General features: G+C 29.5%; 1 protein-coding gene across 8 annotated transcripts in view; it reads left to right on the forward strand.

Moving 5' to 3' along the window:
- LOC143225736 (exportin-1-like) overlaps positions 1–22,468 on the forward strand; it is a 66,331-nt gene that overhangs the window by 25,634 nt on the left and 18,229 nt on the right. For all 8 annotated transcript variants that reach the window (XM_076455666.1, XM_076455661.1, XM_076455662.1 and 5 more), the window contains 12 exons: positions 525–598; positions 1,310–1,468; positions 2,124–2,327; positions 2,691–2,829; positions 7,391–7,494; positions 14,976–15,053; positions 15,569–15,725; positions 18,058–18,137; positions 18,257–18,340; positions 19,025–19,159; positions 21,728–21,832; positions 22,234–22,419. In XM_076455666.1, the coding sequence (XP_076311781.1) occupies positions 525–598; positions 1,310–1,468; positions 2,124–2,327; positions 2,691–2,829; positions 7,391–7,494; positions 14,976–15,053; positions 15,569–15,725; positions 18,058–18,137; positions 18,257–18,340; positions 19,025–19,159; positions 21,728–21,832; positions 22,234–22,419 (1,505 nt within the window). The remainder of the gene's footprint in view (positions 1–524; positions 599–1,309; positions 1,469–2,123; positions 2,328–2,690; positions 2,830–7,390; positions 7,495–14,975; positions 15,054–15,568; positions 15,726–18,057; positions 18,138–18,256; positions 18,341–19,024; positions 19,160–21,727; positions 21,833–22,233; positions 22,420–22,468) is intronic.

Genomic DNA, 22,468 nt, shown 5'->3' on the forward strand with positions numbered 1-22,468 from the left:
TGGGTTATATATCCAATCTTTAACCTTCAAAACCCTTGGGGAAATATTATCTGGCTCAGGAGCCTTATCATTTTTTGAACTTCCCATTGTTTTTCTTAATTAACTCAGAATCAACACAGTCATCTTATTTGATCTCATTTCTATATACCAGCTGTTCCAGATCTTAAATACTGCTTAGACCTTTGTTAGTATAAACCAAAGAAAAAGCAGAATTTAATAATTGTGAAGTTTTGTCAGGAAGCTACTACAAGTATGGAGTACATTGAATAAAAAGGCTGCAAATGTAAAAATCTCTGAAATAACAGCTGGAACAATGAACAGTAATTTTATTGTGGTGAAACAATGATGAAAAACAATTTTTTTTTTAGCATAGTGCCTCAGTATTTATTGCTCAAAAGTGAAACATACAAAAAGGTATTTTATGTTAGTGATACAGTTATGAAAAACAGGTGTTTTAAGGAAGATTCCCCAGTATGTGTTGTTTGAAAGGGAATCATGTTTTACCATGTGTATTTATTTTGCAGCTGGTGTTAATGCTTCCCACTACTCAGAAATGTTTGTTCTATTGTTCACACAGACTATGGCTCAACTTGAACAGGTAAAGAAAAGTGATAGTTTTGTTTGTTGTTGTTTTTAACTTGGCAGTTTTTATCAAGCACATCATTGAAATTTTAAAAGTGCAGTGATTTAAAAAAGTACTTTTACATTTTCATAACAAGAAATTTCTTGGGGTACAAATAATATATTTTGATGTGTAAGTAAGACATGGATTGTTGCTAGTGGTAAAGTTTAAATTTCAATCACTAACTTACTTGGTGTTGTTATTTAGTTTCTTATTTAATCTAATTTTAGGAAATTTTCTGTTAAAATATATAAAATCTTCAGTATCAAGAAATCTGAAAGCTATTTGCCATGTATAAATAGCAGTAATAATAATATTAAATAATTGCATAAAATAATTGTTAAACAATAAATTATTTAAATAAATTATTCAAGCAATTTGATTGAATCAAGTTTTGTAAAATGTTTTTATAACATTGCTCTGATAATTTTTCATGAGATGGTTTGTTTTCATCTGATTTAAGATATGTTGTAATTTTAATGGTACCTTAAGGCTACAAAATTTCAGTAACAGATATATTACTGTGACTACTACATTCAATATTACTGTCCATTATCAATGCTTCAGATAGTGTTATAGATGACTTGTTATTATCCGTGATATTTATATCTTTTCAGCTTTTCTCTTGAGTTATTATAATCCATTGCAGATACTTTTCTCTGTATTAATAAAATTTCTTTTTTTAAGATGCTTCCTCCAGCCACAAATATTAAAGAGGCTTATTCTAATGGGCAAGATGAAGAGCAGAAATTTATTCAAAATTTGAGTCTTTTCCTCTGTACATACTTGAAAGAACATGGCAGCTTGATAGAGAAGCGTACTGAACTTAATGAGACTCTCTTGGCAGTGAGTGTTTTATGTTTTGTTTTTTATTATTATTTGCTTCATAGAAACACTAGCTCAATTATTGATTCCCTGCATGTATATCCAAAACTACTTGAAATAGGTATTTAAAAATAGATTGAAATTACTTTTATGAAAATGTACCTAAAAACTTCATATTTTGTAGCATTTTAATTTTTATCTAAACTTTTGATTTACAAAACAAAAATAACACAATCTAAATTAAAGTTTCTTGGTATACAGGGGATGGATAAAGAAGTGCTTCCACACCCTTGAAAATATTTTTAGTTTATGTTTTATTACATGACATAAAAATATGTAAAATATGTTTTTGAATGCACTTGATGAGATCTGTTCATATATGATCTAAAATCTTAATTTTAACACTGGCTTTTGTAGGTACCAGAAATGTTCATAATTTCAGTTACATATTCTCATAGAAAGTGTTGTGCACCTACTGTAGTTTCTCATCTTCCATATTCCAATTAGCTTAGTGTGTTCAATCATTAAAAAAAAAAATGTTTTTAAGATGCCTTGGGCATGAACAGTTTAGGATACAGTTTTGTGTACTTATTTGACCATGATACCAATATTGTTGTTGTTGTTGTTTGATATTCATTTTGTGTTACTTTCTTTAAGTGTTTGTAAATATCTTCAGGCTCTACATTACTTACTGTTGATATCTGAAGTTGAAGAGGTTGAGATCTTCAAAATCTGTCTGGAGTACTGGAATTCTCTGGCAGCTGATTTATACAGAGAAAATCCCTTCAGTGGAGTTGGTACATCACCTGTTATCCTTCCCCGTGGACCTGGTGCTCTTGTGCCTCCCAGAAGACAGCTGTACCAACCTGTGCTAACTAAAGTGAGTTTCTTGTTTTGTGACCAACAGTAATTAGTTTAACACTTAATTCCTTACTTCTAGCTAAACATATTGCAAACAAGTAACTTCTAGAATTACCAGTCCAGTTCCTTTTATTTTCCTAAAACCATGAAGCATTTTGAAGGCTTGCATAACAGGACATAGTACATGCTTAGTTTGATAAAGATGATAATTTACTTATGGTTTGATAAAGGTGTAAGTTCACACATGGTGTGATAATGGTGTTAATTCACACATAGTGTGATATAGATGTATATACCCAAGGTGTTTTAGAGTCCAATCAATAATACAGTAAAACCATTTTTATAATATATATGTATTTGAAATTTTATTCTTTTTTTGTAGTTACGATACATCATGATTGGGCGAATGGCAAAACCAGAAGAGGTGCTAGTTGTGGAGAATGAGCAGGGGGAGGTGGTGAGAGAGTTTATGAAAGACACAGACTCTATACAGCTTTACAAAAATATGAGAGAAACTCTAGGTATGTTTTTGACACTAACTTGTAGACCTGTGTATGCAGTAAATAAACTGCTTTGACTGGTTTTATTCCAAGTATGCATTAAAAAGTGTAAACTAACCTTTATTATTTGGTAGTGTAGTTCCTTTGTTGGTTCATGTCTACAAGATGTCCAGCATTTGTAATTTCTACAATATTTGTTTTGTTAATTATTAGCTGGCATAACAAACTCTTTAGGGGTTTTAAAAAGCTGTGTATAAAGTTTAGTTGAGATTTGTCAACAACTATAGATGTGAAAGGCAGGCACAAAGATAGACAGTAGCTTCATGTAGAGTGATCCCATGACCTTTTCTGGAGAACCCTTATGGTGCATGCTGTAAGAATGGTTGAGATCAATCTGGGTAAGGCTATCAACACAAATGGCAGATGCATAAAGAAACAATAACTTTCTGGAAGATGTGAGATGTTAGTTTCAAGCACTGATCGTCATAGAGACTCGAAGAGTGCATGCTTTGTTAACACAAAGTTAACAATAATAAAACTCAATTTTTTTCATAGTTGTTGTTTGCTGTTGGTCCTGTCAATGTCTTTAGTGTCTTATAGGTTCATTACATTCATTCAGTGCATGTTTTTAATTCTTGAAAATGATGTATGTTTGGAATGAGTTTATTTTCTTGTTGTTGTTTGTATGCAGACCATTAATAACCTAGTGGTGGAATGAGTAGAACTGAAAAATTAGTGTATTTGCATATCAGAGAAGCTTTGAAGATATGTATATGAGTCTTATAACTGAAATATACTGTAATCTGTATACATCACCTTTTGTAACTGGTTTCTAATCAGAATGGCCTATTTTCCAGTGTATGGGAGAACATAAGTAAATTGTTGTTTTTCTACCATCCAGTTATGTGGAGTAAAGAAAGATTGGTGTTTAAATAATTTTAATTTGATTCATTATGTGTATTGGAAAGGTGTCTCTTGTAAGAATTTCTTAATTTTACTTATTCTTATATCTACAAAACATTTCCTGTTTAGTTTTTAATTCTTATGTGCAATGAATCAATATTTTACTGGATTTTTCTTAAAAGACAATGGTAACTGACTATCAAATTTAAATATAATCATGTTAAAGTCTTCTTATGAAAAAATTCACTTAAATTTACTAGTTTTATTTCAACTAAAGAGATCTGTTAATGTCATTTTGTGGTTATATTGATATCACACAGTGAATTTAATATTAGGATGGGTACTGTTAAAATAGTTAATCTTTTCTAGTCTGGCATTCCAAGTTGCACTTGAGAAAATGTGTGAAAATTGTGATGTTTTTCAACAACTTTTCTTAAATATTATAAATGAAATACTGAGATTTTAAACTTTCTTTTGATTAAGTTTTATTGATATGTGTATTGGGTGAAATAATTTTAAAAAATCAGAACTTTAATCCTAATTATCAATCTTTAGCTTCCTTTTGAAAATTTTATTTAGGTCATAAATAAATTTCCCACCTGCTCAGAGACAGTTTGTTAAAAGATGAAGTGAAGTTAAGATAACATAGATTTAGAACAAATTTAAAGTTTGTTTTTAGTTAAGGTAGTTTAAAAACTGTATGTTTTGAAGCTGGTGATGTCAAGAATTGTAAAATTCAGCAAGACAGACATTTTTTGTTGTAATTTTAATGTTTATAACATTGACAAAATTGTAAATGTATTGTCTGAAACACAATTATTTTCTTCTTTTTCTTCAGTCTCTTTTCCATTGAACTGCTTTTTTATATGGAATGGAAATTTCCAAACTTTTTGTTCATACATTGTGAGAGTTGTGTGATATGTGTGAAATCGTTAAAGTTGTTAAAGATTTTGTTGTTTGTGTGATATAGAAAGGGAATGAAATGACTTAGTGTTTAGTTTGTTCAAGTAATTGATTTGGTTAACCAGTTTCTGCATATAAAAAAACTCTTACTGTGGTAATTTGAAATCTAATGGAAAGTGTTGTTATTTGTATGTACGGAATCTGTGAAAGGGGAAGAAGCACAGACTGGACTCCTCATTGTGAGGTGTAGCATCTTGTACTTAAAACACTTGTATAGGACAAAGATGGGTTTCATGCATAAGAGAGGCAGTAATATAAGTAATATATAATTATATTACTTCTAATGATTTAGAAGGTGTTTTATTGCACTTTGTTTTTTTTTTTAACACTGTGATCTGTGCATGATGCATTTCTTGCAATGACTACTTGTACTTGGTTGAAAATCCACAACTTTTATCATGCGTGATGAATCATACATTAATTATTGACATGTTTAGTTGGAATAAAATGAGTAAAAAAAACTGATGTGAAAAGATGTAAATCTTATGCAAATGTTGAATTCATCTCTCTGTATTAGGTAGTTATTTTGTTTTATAAACAACATATTATATAGTATAAGAATGAAACTCAGATATTGATGAATTTTCAGTATAAGAATTTGTGTAAATTATAGGCTAGTATTTTAAGTAACAAAGCTTGTAGGCTAGCAGTTTTGGGCATTTTGTGTTATGGCATAGAATATAATTGTTATGTAGTAGTTTTGATTTCTTCATAAATCTTAAATTTACCAAAGAAAAGGAAACTTGTAAAATGTTCTGTGGTGATTTTTACACTTCATTAAATAGTCTTGCCTGTTAAAATTTGAAGATGGTTATAAACTAATGTTTTTAATGAAAATTCAGCATTGACATATGATACCTTACATTTGTAGGAAAAGTGTTGTAAAACTTAAAATTTTTAGTTGTTTGTTATAAAAGGCACTGTTAACTTGTATAGTATTGTAGCTTGAACTGTGAAAGATATTCTTCTAGCCAAATGTTTTCAGTGATAAAGAACAAATCAGCAATTAACGGAGCTATTCTAGATCCTATGCCAACATCACTAAGTTGGTCATAAATATCATTGTCAAAAATGAAATGTGAATCCTTGATGGGAAAACACACAAGTTTTTGAAACATTTGTTTAGGTAATCTTGCATCATTATTGTCATTGTGATACAGAAGTTTAGTGTGTAAATGTATCTTTTTTCGTGATACTTTGATTTGGTATAAAGGGACTATCAGAGCTTGTACAATAAACTATTCATGAAATTAAAATTTTTTACTGCTTGTGAAATTTCACAACATTTTTAGTAAAATCTAACAACTCAAATGAGGAACCCAGCTAGTTCGTGATTACATGTATCTGTGCTAGACATTTCTATTTAACAGAACATTCATGATGAATAAATTGGAATGGATGCCAATTGCCTGTTATTAAATTGAAAAAAAAAAGAGAGTAGAAAACTTGAAGACAGGAGATGGAAAACTTTTGAGACATTATTCTTGATATTTGTGTTTTTGACAGCAGGTAGTTGCTGTCTGTTACAGTTTATTCATCATGAATGCTCTAACTGAACAGTCTATCAAAGGACATCCATGTTTATGGATCTAGAAGTGCCAGACATATGTGAATGAGAACCAGTTGGTTTTATTTTATAAAAATCATTATCCATCAGTAGATTAATGTCTTTCATTTTAATAATTATATTTTTTTAATTTAACTTCTGTAGTTAATGGATCTTTATCACAGATTTAACACTGTCATTTAATATTTATTTAACTTTATTAACATGACCAATTTCATCTACAATAACCATAATATTTCCTTAATCGGGTTTAATAATGATATCTTCATTAGTAATTAACTTTTCTCATGGCCTAAAATTCCTTGCTTATATTCCAATATTAAAGCAATGCTACTTACTTGAGTTCTTATGTTATACCAAGATTCGTAGCTTTTTCTTGTATAGTTTGTTTATATAACTGCAGCAGTTACTGCTCATGACTCAATAGATAATCCCAGAGGTAAGCAAAATATGATCTGTGGGGCTGGATGTTGACTCTATTATTCTTGTCCCACCCATTATGACTCCTGGCAATTGTGGAAAGAAACATAATAGAGTCTTTATACAATCAATGTTGAGTTAATTTAATTAATATAGTAGAAATGTGTGGCCTGTGACAACTTACCAAAATTCTAGGAGTGCCTCCCCCCTATGAAAAATATTGCTTTTCCCTCAATAATCTTCGTATTTAAAACTTCTTGATAAAACAGCAAATATTCAATGGACCAGGACTAGTTTTCTATGTTTCTTGTATTTTGGAAGTGTGGTTGAAAAATGAAAAAAATGTCACCTTTATACTAGTAATGTATATAATGAATCTTGATAAACACATCTCCCTCATGAATTTTCTTAGCTGAAGTATTGGTGGAGTGGTTTGCATGTTAATGTCTTAATACAGTAGTACTGTTCATTTAAAATTAGGTGGGAGTTGCCTCAAAGCTAGTGGCATGTGAATCTGTCTATCTGACAGGTGTGCTAGGAAGGTAATAAACTGTGGGGAGTGGTGAGTATCTATCAAAATTACATTTTCAGGTGAGGGAAATGTTAACATCTGATCCAGTATTAATATGTGTGTGAATTTGCATGTACTTAAGACTAGTAAATATACCTGTATTGTTATATCTTTGTTACATTTAATGGTTTTTGTAGTATATTTTTCATGTCTTACAGTTTACCTGACCCACTTGGATTATGGTGACACTGAACGGATCATGACAGAAAAACTTCGGAATCAAGTTAATGGAACAGAGTGGTCCTGGAAGAATTTAAATACGGTATGTTTGTAAAATCTTTGTTTCAAAAATTTGTGAAGTTTATAGCATATAGTATAATAATTTTTAAACATCTATCATTAAAGAAAGTAATTATTAACAACACACTCATTAAATATATCTTTCAGTGAACAAATAAAAATTTGGTAGACATATTCAATCAAAGAGCTGTTTTTTTAAAAACAAGTAGTGAAATTTTTCAGAGTCTTCAGGGGAAATATTTGTTTGGAAATTTATTTTGTTTCTTTCTCTTTTTTTTTTTTGTAAATAACCACTTTTTGTGCTGGAGTTCAGCATCTCTCAACCTCTGTCACAACCCAAAATTGGGTCACCAAAATTGTATGAAAGAGTTGCAGACAGATATTAAGTATTTGATAAATGAGATGCTTTTCTCTCTGAAGTTATTTATTGGGCTATGAATGAACATCAATAAATTGTTATAAGGTCTTTTGACACCAGAATTTCCAGAATGAAAGGAGACATTTTGAAAAGAAAGTTTCCAGTGAACTAGTGCTTATTCAAGATTGTGAGAAATACAGGGTGTTCAGAAAGTCACTGTGCACGTTATATATTTATTAATAGACATGTTTCAATATAGAATACAGGAGGTAAATATGAATGAAAATTATAAACAGTGTTGAAAGTGACCCCTGTTGGCATCAATACAGGCTTGGATCCTTCTTATTTTGTTTCTAAACAGTGCTATCAGTTGCTGGCTTGAAATAGACTGAATGAATGCTGTTACAAAACTACACAGTGACTTTCCGAACACCCTGTATTTTTGTACTTGTTTCACCACAACAATTTCAGAACAAATCCATCATATATAAAACTACATTCTTCATATTCCTGATATGGTTGTTAAAAGAGAAAAGTGTATTTTTCATGTCAGCCATTACTTGTTTTTTACACAACAAAATTTTGTTCATGCAGTCATTATTGATGTTCTTTATCTCAAAATAATTAAAAGAATCTCAAGTTATGATAATATTAAATTCTGTTCTAGACTTCATTTCTTGCTTTGAGCATAACAAACTGTATCTTTTAATAGCATTTTTAGTTATAACTGAATTTTAACTGAAACCTCCTATCTCTAAACTGATGAACATAGGTGATTGTTGTAATGATTTCAGTTAGAAATGGAATCATTAAAGGTTGATTTAATGTAAGAAATTAATTACTCAACTCTATAAATAATTCTACTCTGCTTTGGTATTTTATGAAATTAAGACATAGAATAAGTTGTCATTTATCTGATTGTTAGATGAATCCAGAATTAAAAACTATATAAACATACTATTAATTTTAAAAGTACTTGCACAAGTGATATTATTAAGATTTTGGTAGTCTGTACCACAGTATTCATTTGCTCACAGTAAGTTACATTAACATTACTTACAAATAAGCTATGGGCTTGGTATAATATACACAAGTTTGTCTACACATTTGCACATGTTAAGTATCTGCACTATAACTCTTGTTACATGTGAATCTTAAAATAATGTGGTAAACTTTTAGTAAAGATTACAGGTATTTTGCATAAAAAAATCAATTTGTAATGAAATATTTTTACTAAAGATTTGTTTGTGAATATAGTCTTTTTCATTGCTAGTCTGAGTGCAAAATGATTTAATGTTATGATTAAAACACTATTCTTTGTCCCAAAATGCCAAATCATTTGTGTAATGTTTAAAACCTCCTAAATAAATTTCATATGTTTATATTCAGTAAGACTTTATATTTTATTTTATATACTCTGTGTGAGGGTCTGTCACTTGACCAGCCTTCTAAATATCATAAAAGAATTAGGAAATATAAATTACGCTTCACCCCCTAGAACGATTACAGTTTAGTCTAAATAGCTTAAGTTTTGGTATTTTGTATCTTTATGTGTATGCTTTTTATTTTGTTTTATATTAATCTTCTAGTCATGCCTAGCTAACATTACATAACTTTCTTTGGTGAGATGCATGTCCATTCATGTTACATATCCAATAATTCAAAACTGGCCTTTAGTTTTCTTATCTTTGGCAGTGTTTTAATGGACTAGTATTTTGTAATAATGGTCACATTTCAATTATAATAAATTATATATACGTATATAGAGTATTGCTATTTAGAAATAAATTATTAAACTTCTTTATCTTAAAATGCAGAACAATATATCAAGAAGTAAAGTGAACAATTTTCTTCTTGCTACAGTCTTTGTACTTGGTTGCTGTTGGACATAGGTTGCTAAGCCTTTTAAAATTTTGCACATGTAGGATATCAAACAAAAAATGTTTTTGCATTATATATATACAGTTGAAAAACCAAAAAAATCATAAATAACTACACTGATACTGTAGAATTCTAATAACTAAGATATATTTAAATTTTAAAAAAGTGAAATTTTGAGCACACTAAAGACACTATCTGCCTTCTTTCTTGGAATCTTAGATTGAAAGAATGTGGTAACCTTTTCAGAGATCTGAATGGCTGAGAAAAACCACTGGGAATATTATAAGCTGTTGATTGGTTATTCATGTCATGCATTGAAGTAAGTGTATTTGAGGGACTGTTTTCAAAAATGGAAAAAAGTTGACAGAGCAACTTTGTTTGATTTAGTGCATAAGCCATATCTCGGCAAAATAAAAAGATGTGAGATTCTTATTTTATATTCTAGCTTGGTAATATTAGTAATTTGAGTTCCTAATTTGTATGAAACTATAGGTTTAGTATTTTGACATCACAAACATCTAATTATTAAAAAATGCTGCATTCAACATACCACATGACTTACTAAAATGTATATTTAGATGTTTTCTTTTGAATAAATGTAAATTTAAATCTTCTACAAACCAAAATAAGTTTTTTTAAAGAAATATAGCCAAATAATTGTACACTCACCTTACTAAAATGCATTATTCCTACATTACAACATTAGAATTGTGTTGATTTCCTTCATGCAACATATTTATGTATCATACAAAAATTATGAATATAGAGTTCTGTGAATTATTTATTAAGTTTCACATTTTGAATGACAGTAAAATCAATATTTGTGTACCACACATATGTTCACAGTATAAATGTTAGATTAAAAGGTAAACAATCAGTTGTTATAATTACTTATCAATTATTATAAAACTTGTTATCAAATAGACCTGTAGGTCATGTATAAAGTTTGACATTTAATGCAAGTTAAGGGTGAGAATGAAATATTTTCTTTAGTATATTTAATATATTTAAGTTTGAATTATAATCTACAGTTTGATTCCATATTTATTGACATAGATTATAAAATAGTAGTTCAACAAAATGTTGAATGTAGGTCAACAAACGTGATAACATGGTCTTAGAACAGTGACTCTTTTCAGAAGGGTTAAAGAAGGTTTATTTTAACCCTTTCACAATGAGCACCCTTCACTGTGCATGCCGCAAGGTTTTGGGGTTGTACATTAAAAATTGAGTGTACAGTTGAATGTGTGTTCTCGATTTTATTTGACAATATTGAAAACTTCCTGAATTATCCCTGTTGTTTAAAATGTGACATTTTCTTCTCTCTGCATTCCCTCTTCTACAATTTATTCACTACCCCTCCAGTAAGTACAAAATTTGACATAAATTACTCGCTGTCAAATTGTCATTGCTTAGATAAAACAATGTTCAGAGGATTTGATGTTGCTTGGTTACAGAGCCATCAAATATCAAAATAAGATGCTTCTTGTGATACCCTGTCTTTCAGGATTTGTTAATAGTTCACTCTTACAATTTGTATTATATTATTTATAACAAATATAAAGCCAATATCTTCATCTATCAAATTATATTTATTTAGTTAGAGTGTTAGAGGTTATGCCAATAAAATTTGAGGTTTTCTGGATAAAGTAAAATATTTTTTACCTTAACATGACAATCATTTTGAACTCAAACTAGTAATCAAACAGATTCAGTACATTCACAAATAAATTTTAAGTAGAAGACCATGTCTTCATGTTTGTCAGTAAGTTTGGTGTCAAACTTTATAATTCTAATTTTAGTATTATACATTATTCAATTACTTAGTTTAAAAGTGAATATTAAAAACAGACCAAAACATTAATTTTTTTTGTGTGTCCTGTGGTATGTTGAATGCAGCACTGATTCAAATTAGTTTTGTACCACTTAGGAACTCAAATTACCTATATTGACAAGCTAGAATATAAAATAAAAACATCTTACTTTTCTGTTTGGTGATATACTGCTCATGTGTTTAAATCAAATGTATTGGCTCTGCTAACCTTTTTACATTTGTGAAAACATTCGCTTATATATTTACTCCTGTATATGACATGAATAATCAATCAAAAGCTCAGAATGTCTTCCTCATTACAACAGCATCATGTTCTTTAAAAAACTATTTCAAGGTGGTAGGTTGATTCTTTAGTCTGTTCAGCATTCAGTGGAATTCTGTGATATCCATATAGTTGTGTGAATTTTTGGTTATCCGACTGTACGCATAAAACCTTAAAATAGGTATTTCGTTCATATCTTCAACATGTTAAATTTTAAAAGGCTAGGCAATCTATCACAAGCATTAACTTGAGTATAAGGGTCTTAACTTGAAGAGAAAATTGTTTACCTTACTTCATTTATTGTTCTATGTTTTAAGAAAAATACACTTAAGAACTTATTTGTAAATTGTATTAATCTATATACATATATAATTGAAATGTGACTATATTTTACAAAAGACTCACAAATTGCAGCCAAGATAGGTCACTTTGTAAAGACTAAAAGATCAGTTTTATAATATTGAATACAGTAATGTGAATGCATGTATGACATTCGTAGCCAGGTACAGCCACAATGGTCAATGTAATAAAAATATTGAATATATCTACATGATTTTTAATATTATGAGATTTAAACTATTTAGTCTAAACATACATGCTTTTGTGTTATAATTTGTAGTTATTTTGTAATGTTTTTCTGGTAGTAAGAAGATCAGTCAAATTGACTGAAACTGTACAGATATTCTTTAGGAAAAGTAACTGATAAAATATGAAGTTTATTATAAAGAAAAATGTGGTAACAATCTGGACATTATAAGGATTTTGCATGTGAAATTTAAAAACTTTCTGATGCATTAAAGTAATTTTTAACCTAAAAATGAAAATTATTCTGCATGTTGGATGTTACTTTGCATGTAAAAAAAAACAATGACACAATAAAAATATTGCTTAACGTAATGTAAGACTTGATAAAAGAATCTGGTATTTTGTGTATGAAAGACTTGTAATGTGTACTGATAATCTGCCTAATTTCATGAAGTTTTATCTTACTTACTAATTTAAAAGTAACAGAATGAAAACTATAACAAGCAGAAAATGGTTATGAGGTCAATGCTGAGGACTGAGGCCATACTGAAAGAGTTAAGAAATCTGATATTTTGTGCACAAAAAACTTTAATGTTTTTCTTTAAAGTCCTACTGTACCTTTTAAAAATGTACATGAATCTTAATGAAGTTTTGCAGATTATCAGTAAACATTACAAGGCATTTGTACACATCAATTTTTTTAAGTTTTAGCTTTTTAAATTAATTAATTACTAGTGCATTTTTTAAATATTCGGTGTTTGGCATGCAAAAAGAAATTTTGATTTTAAGGTTAAACATACTTTTATACATCAGAAAATTGTCAAATTTCACATGTGAAGTTTCTGTAACCATCTCTATAATTATCAAACATTTTTTGTAAAATGTCTTGATATTTTATCTGTTATCTTCACTATTGTTGCTCTGTATGGGTTTGATCAATTTGATTGACCTCTTAATAACCATAAAAAATTAGAAAATAGACATAAGTTGTATGTATTTTGTTCTATAATGACTACAAAATATATCAAGAAATTGCAAACGTTTTGTCTAAATAACTTAAATTAGATAATGTTATATATATATATTATTTTAGTACCTTTTAAGAAGCACCTAACCAACATTATAAAATTTGCAATGATGCAGTGTATATGCACTCATGTCACTATATCCATTAATATGAATCTGGCCTTTACATAGTAACCTGTCATGGCTATGTTTAAGTGGACCAGTATTTTGTAAAATACTGTCACATTTTGGTTATAGTGCATAACATATGCATATGCTTTATTACTATTTACAGATAACTTCTTAAATATGGCCATGTGGTGAAATCACTCGACTCCTAATCTGAGGGTCGTGGGTTCAAATCTCTGACGCATCAAACATGCTCATCCTTTTATCCATCAGGGCATTATAATGTGACTGTCAATCCCATTGTTGGTTGATAAAAGAGTAGACCAAGAGTTCGCAGTGGGTTGTGATGACTAGCTGCCTTCCTTCTAGTCTTACACTGCTAAATTAGGGACAGCTAGTGTAGGTAGTCCTCATGTAGCTTTGTGCAAAATTTAAAAACAAACAAAAACTTCTTAAATTTCAGGTGTGTTTCTTCAATTATTGAACAGTAAATACATAAGTATAGAAAACAGTGCTCTCTTCTACTTCTGAAATTTTTACTCTGTTAACTACTTATGAGAAGTTGCTAAACGTGGCCAGATTGTTTTGCACATTGAGGATGTAAAACAATTTTTTTGTGTGTTATATATTCATTTTTAAATACCAAAAAATCATAAAGCACCATACCAATATCACTATAATATATCAGATTTAGTAACTAAACTCTATTTGAGTCTTTAAAAATGTATTTTTAAGCTTTAGAATTTTATACATTACAACTTGGAATTTGGCATGTAAAAAAAGGGTTTCCATGTGAACACTGCAGAATCTGAGAAAACCATGTGGAGACATTCTGAGATTTTGATCGGTTATGCATGCATTTTTGAGTGAAGTAGGTGTATACTTAAGTAAGTATCTTCAAAAGTGGAAGAGGTGTACAAGGCCACGTTGGTTGATTCACTAAATATAATAGTATCTCATAAAATAGAAAATGTAGAAAGTTCTTATCTTATATAGTTTTACATTATCAGTAACCTAAGTTTCTATTCCATAAGAAACTGTAAACTTTGTACTTGGATATTACAAATATCTAATTTGAACCAAAGCTGTGTTAAGCATACCACTTGATACACAAATTGTTACTTAGGAATTTTACTTTACATTTTACACACTTCCTTTTAAATTAAGCAAACTAATATGTATAATACTAAGATTATAGTATCTATAATTTGATACCAAACTTACTGACATACATTCATAAAGTAGTTTGATTTATAATTCTACAAATGTGATGACTTCCATTGGTCTGTGACCTTAGGAAGGTCCATTTTGGTATGGTTAATCTAATTTCAAACACTTGCCAAACAGTTAAAGGATATGTACTTCCTAGAGTGGTTAGATGAACTATTAAGACTTCATGCTCTTTTTATAGTTGGGTTTTAGGCACAACTTCTAACTTTCTGTTGTCTAATGTTAAGCAAGAATTTTTTATACGATGAAATAAAAATTTTGCTATTATCCTTTTAACAGCTGTGTTGGGCTATTGGATCAATCAGTGGAGCTATGTATGAAGATGATGAAAAACGATTTCTTGTGACAGTCATAAAAGTATGTTTCACTTGTATTTCTTTAAAGTAGCACTGGTGTCACTGTGTATATAGTAATTACTTACACAGCATCAGGCTTGTGTCAAAAGTTCTTTTCTTCAGGAATTTGGATATTATAATTTGTTTTATGGAAATATGACTGACACTGTTTTCTTCTGTTCTGTGATGATTTGGTCAGATATAAATAAAACAGTTAAAATTTGTTCTATTTCCTTCCCATTTACTTAGTATCTAAGTAAATTAGTGGTTAATGATACTATAGAATTAATTGATAAATATCTTTAACATTATTTTCAGATTTTGCTGAAGATTGAATAAATGTATTCAGAAATGTTTGAACATTGTAAATAAAGTGTTTCTCTTTAACCATAATAATCTTGGTTATCAGTGTATGAATGTTATTGAATAATTTTAGCTTCTGCACATAAGTTGTACTTTCATTTTAGTTCCAGTAGGATGTTAAACAACAGTGATCTGTACTTAAAAGTTGAGTAAAAAACGTTTTCCATCTTTCAGGACTTACTGAGTCTTTGTGAGTTAAAAAAAGGAAAAGACAACAAGGCAATTATTGCTTCAAATATCATGTATGTCGTGGGACAGTATCCAAGGTTCCTAAGGGCACACTGGAAGTTCCTGAAAACTGTTGTGAATAAGCTGTTTGAATTTATGCATGGTAAGTATATCTGCAGTATTTTCTTGTAGGAGTTTTGAAACTTCTCTCTTTCACACAGCTTACTTTTTGCATGTGTATACCTTGGATCACGTTTATATAATGTCTGATAATTAATTTTTCTATAGCTTTTGCTCTTTTGGTTTTTTGGCTTAAGAAAAGTTAAGCATTTTGAAGTCCTTGATAAAGAGCTTTTTGTGATAAAGTTTTGATTTAAACTAGTATCTGAGCCACAGGGAAAGAAAAAAGTATTGAAACTTGTTTTATGTAAGGACTTATTTAAGAGTTGCATGACTGTTGTGGTAAAATTGTATGGGCAAATGGTAAATGTATGGATTTGCAGTGCTAAAATCCAGGGTTCATTTCCTTATGGTGGACAGAATGAAAATAGTCGATTGTGTAGCCTTGCACTAAGAAAACGACCCGAGTGGTGTAATTAGCTACATCAGGAAAAAAAACGAAAATCATTTTCATACTTCAAAGCATAATTCTTGTATTTTGTTTGTATTATGATTGCAATGACGGAGATAAAATGTGGTAATGAGGTTTTGGAAATAGGCCTGTTTTTTTAAAAGTAAGAAATAATTAGGGTTCGAACAGGTTTTTGAAAGTCTTGGAAAATTGAAAAAACAATTTCTACCCAATATTTTGGAAAAATGATAATTAACCCCAAGGTTTTGGAAAAGTCATGGAAAATGACAATTGTACAATTTAAGGATGAATGCCAAATGTATGGGAAGATATTCTCAGTTTAGGGGCTGCTGGTCTTGCAAACAAGGCCATATGACCAAATCTGGCAAAACCAAATAGTTTTAGGAAAATGGCATATGAAAAGTTTTTAGAATTTTCAGTTTAGCCAAATAATGAATTATTTTCAAACCTTTTTCCAGAGAATAAAGAAGCTTTACATTGCTGTCGTGGTAAAAGTGGAATGGAAAATAAATAATTCACTCCTGTTTTTAGAAACTCATTACTGAGAAATAACAGGACCTGTTGTCTCAATTTATTGAAAACTAATAAACTCTTAAAGTTCTATTTACTTCGTAAAACTTAACGTCTCTTATGACTTCCACATTCCTGAAAGCAGTAAAAATGTTTTATCCCACGACCCTTGATGTAGAAATAAAAAATGTTTATAGAGTCTTCAAATGGTTACAGTATCTTATTGGTTCTATGAAAAATGTTCATCGTAAGGCAAGGAAGACTTTATGTGAACATTAGTTATCAAATAGCATCATCTACATAGAAAAATAAGAAGAAAATACTCAGCATCAACTGCTGTTCTGATATGGTGGCTCTAGAGAAATGCCTTAAAAACAACAATTTAAAGATTGTTTATGAAAATATCCCAACACCATTAAGAACTTCCTTCACTCAGACATGGCTGCATGTCATAAAACAAAGAACCTGTATAATCCCTTGTCAACCTTTTAACAAAATGTATTTTGGTGAAATGGATAGACATTTATATACGAGACTTGCAGAACATGAAATGGATGTTAAAATGATCAAACAAATAATGCTGTTTGCTTTTTTTACATGAGAAATATTGAACATACAGTTAACTGGAAATCAGCCTATATAATGCACAAATCTAGAAATAATGTAAAAAGAATTGTAGGAAGTTCTTTTGTTTAAAATTGCCAAATATCAGTATTTCAGAAGGTCATTATAATCTGAATCCTTTATTGATATCATAAGCTCTGAAGGGACTGGGAGTGACTGTTATAAAATAAACTATATTTGTTTCTATCACAAAGAAATACTGGACTGATGATGACACATGAAAGTGTCAAAACTTCTTGTTCTGACAGTGTATCTAAACTTTAGTATACTTTATATAACTAAGAGTATTAATATTTTTTCAAAATTATATGGTTAAAAAAACCGACAAAGTAAAAAGTATGATAAGTTGACCAAAGATGTAAATTTGTTTTATTTAATATAGAGTGGCATTGTAATTTAGGGATTTAGAATTTTATTATAAGTTCTTTCATTTTGTGCTAATCACTCAATGTTATATTATATTAAATTTATGTATGAAGTTTAGAAAAGACATTTTAAGTTTTCCACTATAAGTAGGGTTAGTACAGACTATTTAACTAACTGCAGGTGAACATGATAACAAGTTTATTTGTAGAAGGTTAATTATGTTATGTCTGACCTGGTATATTGTCTTTAACATATAGGGATATTATTCTTAATTATTTATTTCAAATAAAATCTAGTTATTATAAAGTTACTGAATAGTTACAAATAAAATAGAGAATTACTTGCTATTTTATGTCTCTGGCATGACACATGGAGGTGTAAAACATATTTGATGTATTTTCAGAAACCCATGATGGAGTACAAGATATGGCATGTGACACATTTATTAAAATAGCCCAGAAGTGCAAACGTCATTTTGTGCAAGTAAGTTTAAAATATCTTTTTTCTAAATATTGTTATTGGTTTGTTAAAAGAGTTGCCCATAAGATTAAATAATATATTTGGTGTTGTACTACAATAACTTTCTGCTCATAATTGTTAAGGTTCAAGTTGGAGAGGTAATGCCATTCATTGAAGAGATTTTAAACAACATTAACAGCATCATCTGTGATCTTCAACCTCAGCAGGTAAAACTTGTTCATTGTTTACCCTGTAGCTAATTATTTCTAAACTGTTGAAAGAATTGTGTTAAAAAATCAGATAAGTAAAACTGAAGCAATGAAATGTCAAAAACTAAAAGTGGTTCAAGTTATAACTAACTTAGAGCTTTGACTAAGTGAAATTACTTCTTCATTGCAAAACTGCAAAATTATGTCAGTATGAGACGAAGATCTAATATAGCATATTAACTTCATTTTCTTGGAACAGATAACTGTGTGAAGTTAAGTGTTTTTCTAAATCATTGTACTGTTAACTTATGAGCTCATGTACTGTCAGTTATGTATACTTGTATAGTTATTTAGAATAACCTTTACAGTGATGAATTTACAGTAACATTGAGAATAGATACTAATTATAATGGTGAACAGAAGATACCTTAACAGTACAATCATTAAAGTAGGAAGCAATGGACAGTGATAAATATTTGAACATGATATACTGGTTGTATGAACAAGCTACAATAACACAAAATGGAGTAGTTTTGTACTTAAAAGGCATTTTTTTAACTGGTTTTGTGAAAGAAAACTAATATTGATAGTTAGATTTCAAAGATCAACTGTTTTAACCAAACTGAAAACAAATACTGTCCTTGCATATATTTGCTTAGAACGTAAGAACTAAGCCTTGAATATTCGTACCTTCTGAATCAGGTCCACACCTTCTATGAAGCTGTGGGGTCAATGATCAGTGCACAGACAGATCAGGTGGTTCAAGAACATCTTGTAGAAAAGTACATGTTTCTTCCAAGTCAAGTCTGGGATGATATAATCAATCAAGCAACAAAGGTTTGCACATTAAATTTTGATACCCTTGAAAAATAATAAACATGTTATAAATGCCTAATTATATATAAAGAGTGTAAAAATGTTGTGTTTTCATTTTAAGTAAAATGTATAAAATAACACATTTCTGTTTGTGCGTGGCACAGCTAAATGATGCCATTAAATAAAGTTTAAAATAAATAACGATTAGTTACTTATGCGGTGGTTTTTTCTGCTTACAACATTCTAGAAAAGTGCTTAATTCTCAAAATGGGCTCAGTCAATTTGAAAAACTTTGTGACCTCTGTCGTACTTGTATGTTGTGTATAGGTTTGATTGAACTAACTTTTAGTATTGCATGTATTTCTTCACAAAATTTGGCAGTCTTTCAGTAAAGATTATAAGTCTTTCACATATATAAAAAAAATCATATTTTTTGTGGAGTATTTTAAATAAACTCAAAACAGATTTGTTCATGAATATAAGAGCTAATAAATCACTTGAGGATTGTGATGGTTACATTGCACTTTCAAATTATGTTGCCAACTAGCTGCTCGAGTGCATGCCTTGAGACATTTTTATTATGTTATTACTATCTATTTTACCTAATCTAACCTTAACTAACCTAAAAAGATCCCTATTTTTATATAAAGAATAAACATAAAAAACAAGAAATAAAGTACTTAACCAAATTATTTTTCTTGTTGTTGATTATTAATGACAGTTTACCTTACATTTTTTATACTAATGGCAGTAAGGCAGTGAATAAGTTTTATTTAATTAAATAATGTACCAAAGAACGTAGACTAATAATGTGGAAAATATATATACAATTTCTCCTAACATTTACAGTTTTCTGCCTTTTGAACTATACAACAAGAGTCATTACAATTTCATCCAAGCTAGTTATCTTTCCCATTGGAACAAAACTAGTACTAAATGTGAACTTAATAATTCTAATCAGAAAACAATGCTACGTAATATGTCATTTGATAGATGAAAATCTTGGCTTTATATCATTTATAGATAATATAGAGTTAAATGTTAGAGAGAACTATTAACAAATCCTAAAAGAGACGATGGGACGTATGTGTAACAAGAGGGCTTCAATGCTCAATAAAATATGGTTTATCTGAGCAATGACAATTTAATAGTGAGTAATTTATGTTAAATTTTTTACTTACTCTAGTAATGATAAAGTAGAATAGAGATGAGATGCCTACAGAAAATGTCTCGTCTTTTTCACACTAGGATAAGCCACATTTTACTTTCTTGCCATCGTTACAACTCTCAACAACACCATTTTAAACATGTTCTGTCCCAGGGTTTGTCCATAACGTTAGAGAGTGTTATGGTGACACTGTCCACCATGGAAATATTTTTAGTTTTTTAAAGGCCATTAATCTTTTTAATGTCATTTAAATTTTTTTAATTTATACATTAGACCTTTTTTAATGTAATTCCCTTTTAAGAATCACAGTCCATCTACTTCAATTTGAAATTAGAAAATGGCCGTAACATCAAATAACTAGAAACCAGCACTGGAAAGGCCAACTTCAGGTGACTAACTGTGGTTTTTGTGCTTGCCTGTTAATCTTCCTGGCAAGTTGTGATAATTACAATTATGCTACAGAAAATCCTTTACAGCTTGTAGTACTGTAGTTTTTCTCAACTTTGTAGACTGGATGTAAGCATTGGTTTTATGCTATTTGTTTTGTTTTTTTAACTTTGTTTTGTTTTACCTTAATTTCCTTTTATGAATTTTACAAAATTTACTTTAATTTTAACTTTTTACCAGATGTTTGGTGCAGATAGCCTAGCTGCTTTGTTCCATAAAACACCAAATCAACCAATCAACCATTCTCACACTAGGGGAAATTCAGGAATTTTTTAAAGCATTGCCTTATAAAATTAAGAATGTAAAACTTGTATGCTATTAACACATGGTTTATTAGCTAAGATTTTATGCTGTACTATTTCATATAATGTAATCAAATAGCAGATTAATAAAATTTTGAAAGTAAGCCACCAAAACCTTGTGACATGCACAGTAAAGAATATCAGGATAAGGTTACAGGAGAATAATTCATTCAGTATACAGTGTTGCCAAAATAATGAAGGTCCGGCAAATTTTGTCAAATTTAAGAGATGTCTTTCAGTAGATTTATAATAAAACTATATAAAATCTTGAATGCATGAGGACAGTTTTTATTTAAAGGTTGTTAAGTCTCTGTCTACCTTTTGAGTTTACTAGTAAAATTTATATGGAGGACAAAAACAAGAATCCATACCAGGTGTTTTGAAAATTTGCATTCGAAAATAGCAGAATAGATGTGTAATGAGGTTGCATAAATTACAATTTTTTCTTGTCAGCTACCTGTGATATTGAAATCAAACCTTTTCTGAAACCTTTCTATGTCCTCTGGCTTCAGTCAGTATAACAGTGATGTAGAATATTTTTTTACTTGCTGGTGAAAATGTAATTTTAAAATGTTGAAGATAGTAGTGTATCACACATGACTGCAAACAAGTAATAGACTCTAATAGTTTTTGAAAACATGATTTGATTTGTGATAATATTTTATTTTTTAGAATGTTGATGTACTGAAAGATCCCGAGGCTGTTAAGCAGCTTGGTAATATTTTAAAAACAAACGTTCGAGCATGTAAATCAATTGGTCATCCCTATGTCAGTCAGGTAAGGATTTGGTCACTCAGAGTAGTCTTTCTGTAGAATATTTCTAAAACTTGATCATTTATAGTTCAGTTTGTTTTTTTAATTTAAGAAGATTTGTCAGAAACAAGATTCTAAACATTATATAATGTCATTTCATTTATAAATAAGAGATTCTTATTTTTCAAAAAGAAATTTATCATTTAAAAGAAAACTTTGAAATATATTGTTTCATTCATTTAGCCATTTACTTATTCTACAACCATTTATTTTTTTGGGAAAAAATATTTTATCGTATGTGTTACTGTTGGTGAGATATTATATTTTTATCTTTTCAAGCATATAGGAATAATGTTTAGCCTGTAAAAGTTTTAATTTGTTTCCTACCTTAGAATCTGTTAATTAGATTACTGTAATATTTACAGTTGGGAAGAATATACTTAGACATGTTGAATGTTTATAAAGTGATGAGTGAAAACATCACTGCAGCCATTTCCCTGAATGGAGAAGTTGTCACTAAACAGCCTCTCATCAGAAGTATGAGAACTGTAAAGAAAGAAGCGTTAAAGCTTATATCAGGGTGGGTTAGTAGGTCAACAGACTCGCACATGGTAAGTTGTGTTTTTCTTTAACTTCTTTGGTGCAGTTTTTTCCTTTGAG

Source organism: Tachypleus tridentatus, chromosome 9 (assembly GCF_004210375.1).
Source record: "Tachypleus tridentatus isolate NWPU-2018 chromosome 9, ASM421037v1, whole genome shotgun sequence".
In the NCBI taxonomy this organism is placed as follows: domain Eukaryota; kingdom Metazoa; phylum Arthropoda; class Merostomata; order Xiphosura; family Limulidae; genus Tachypleus; species Tachypleus tridentatus.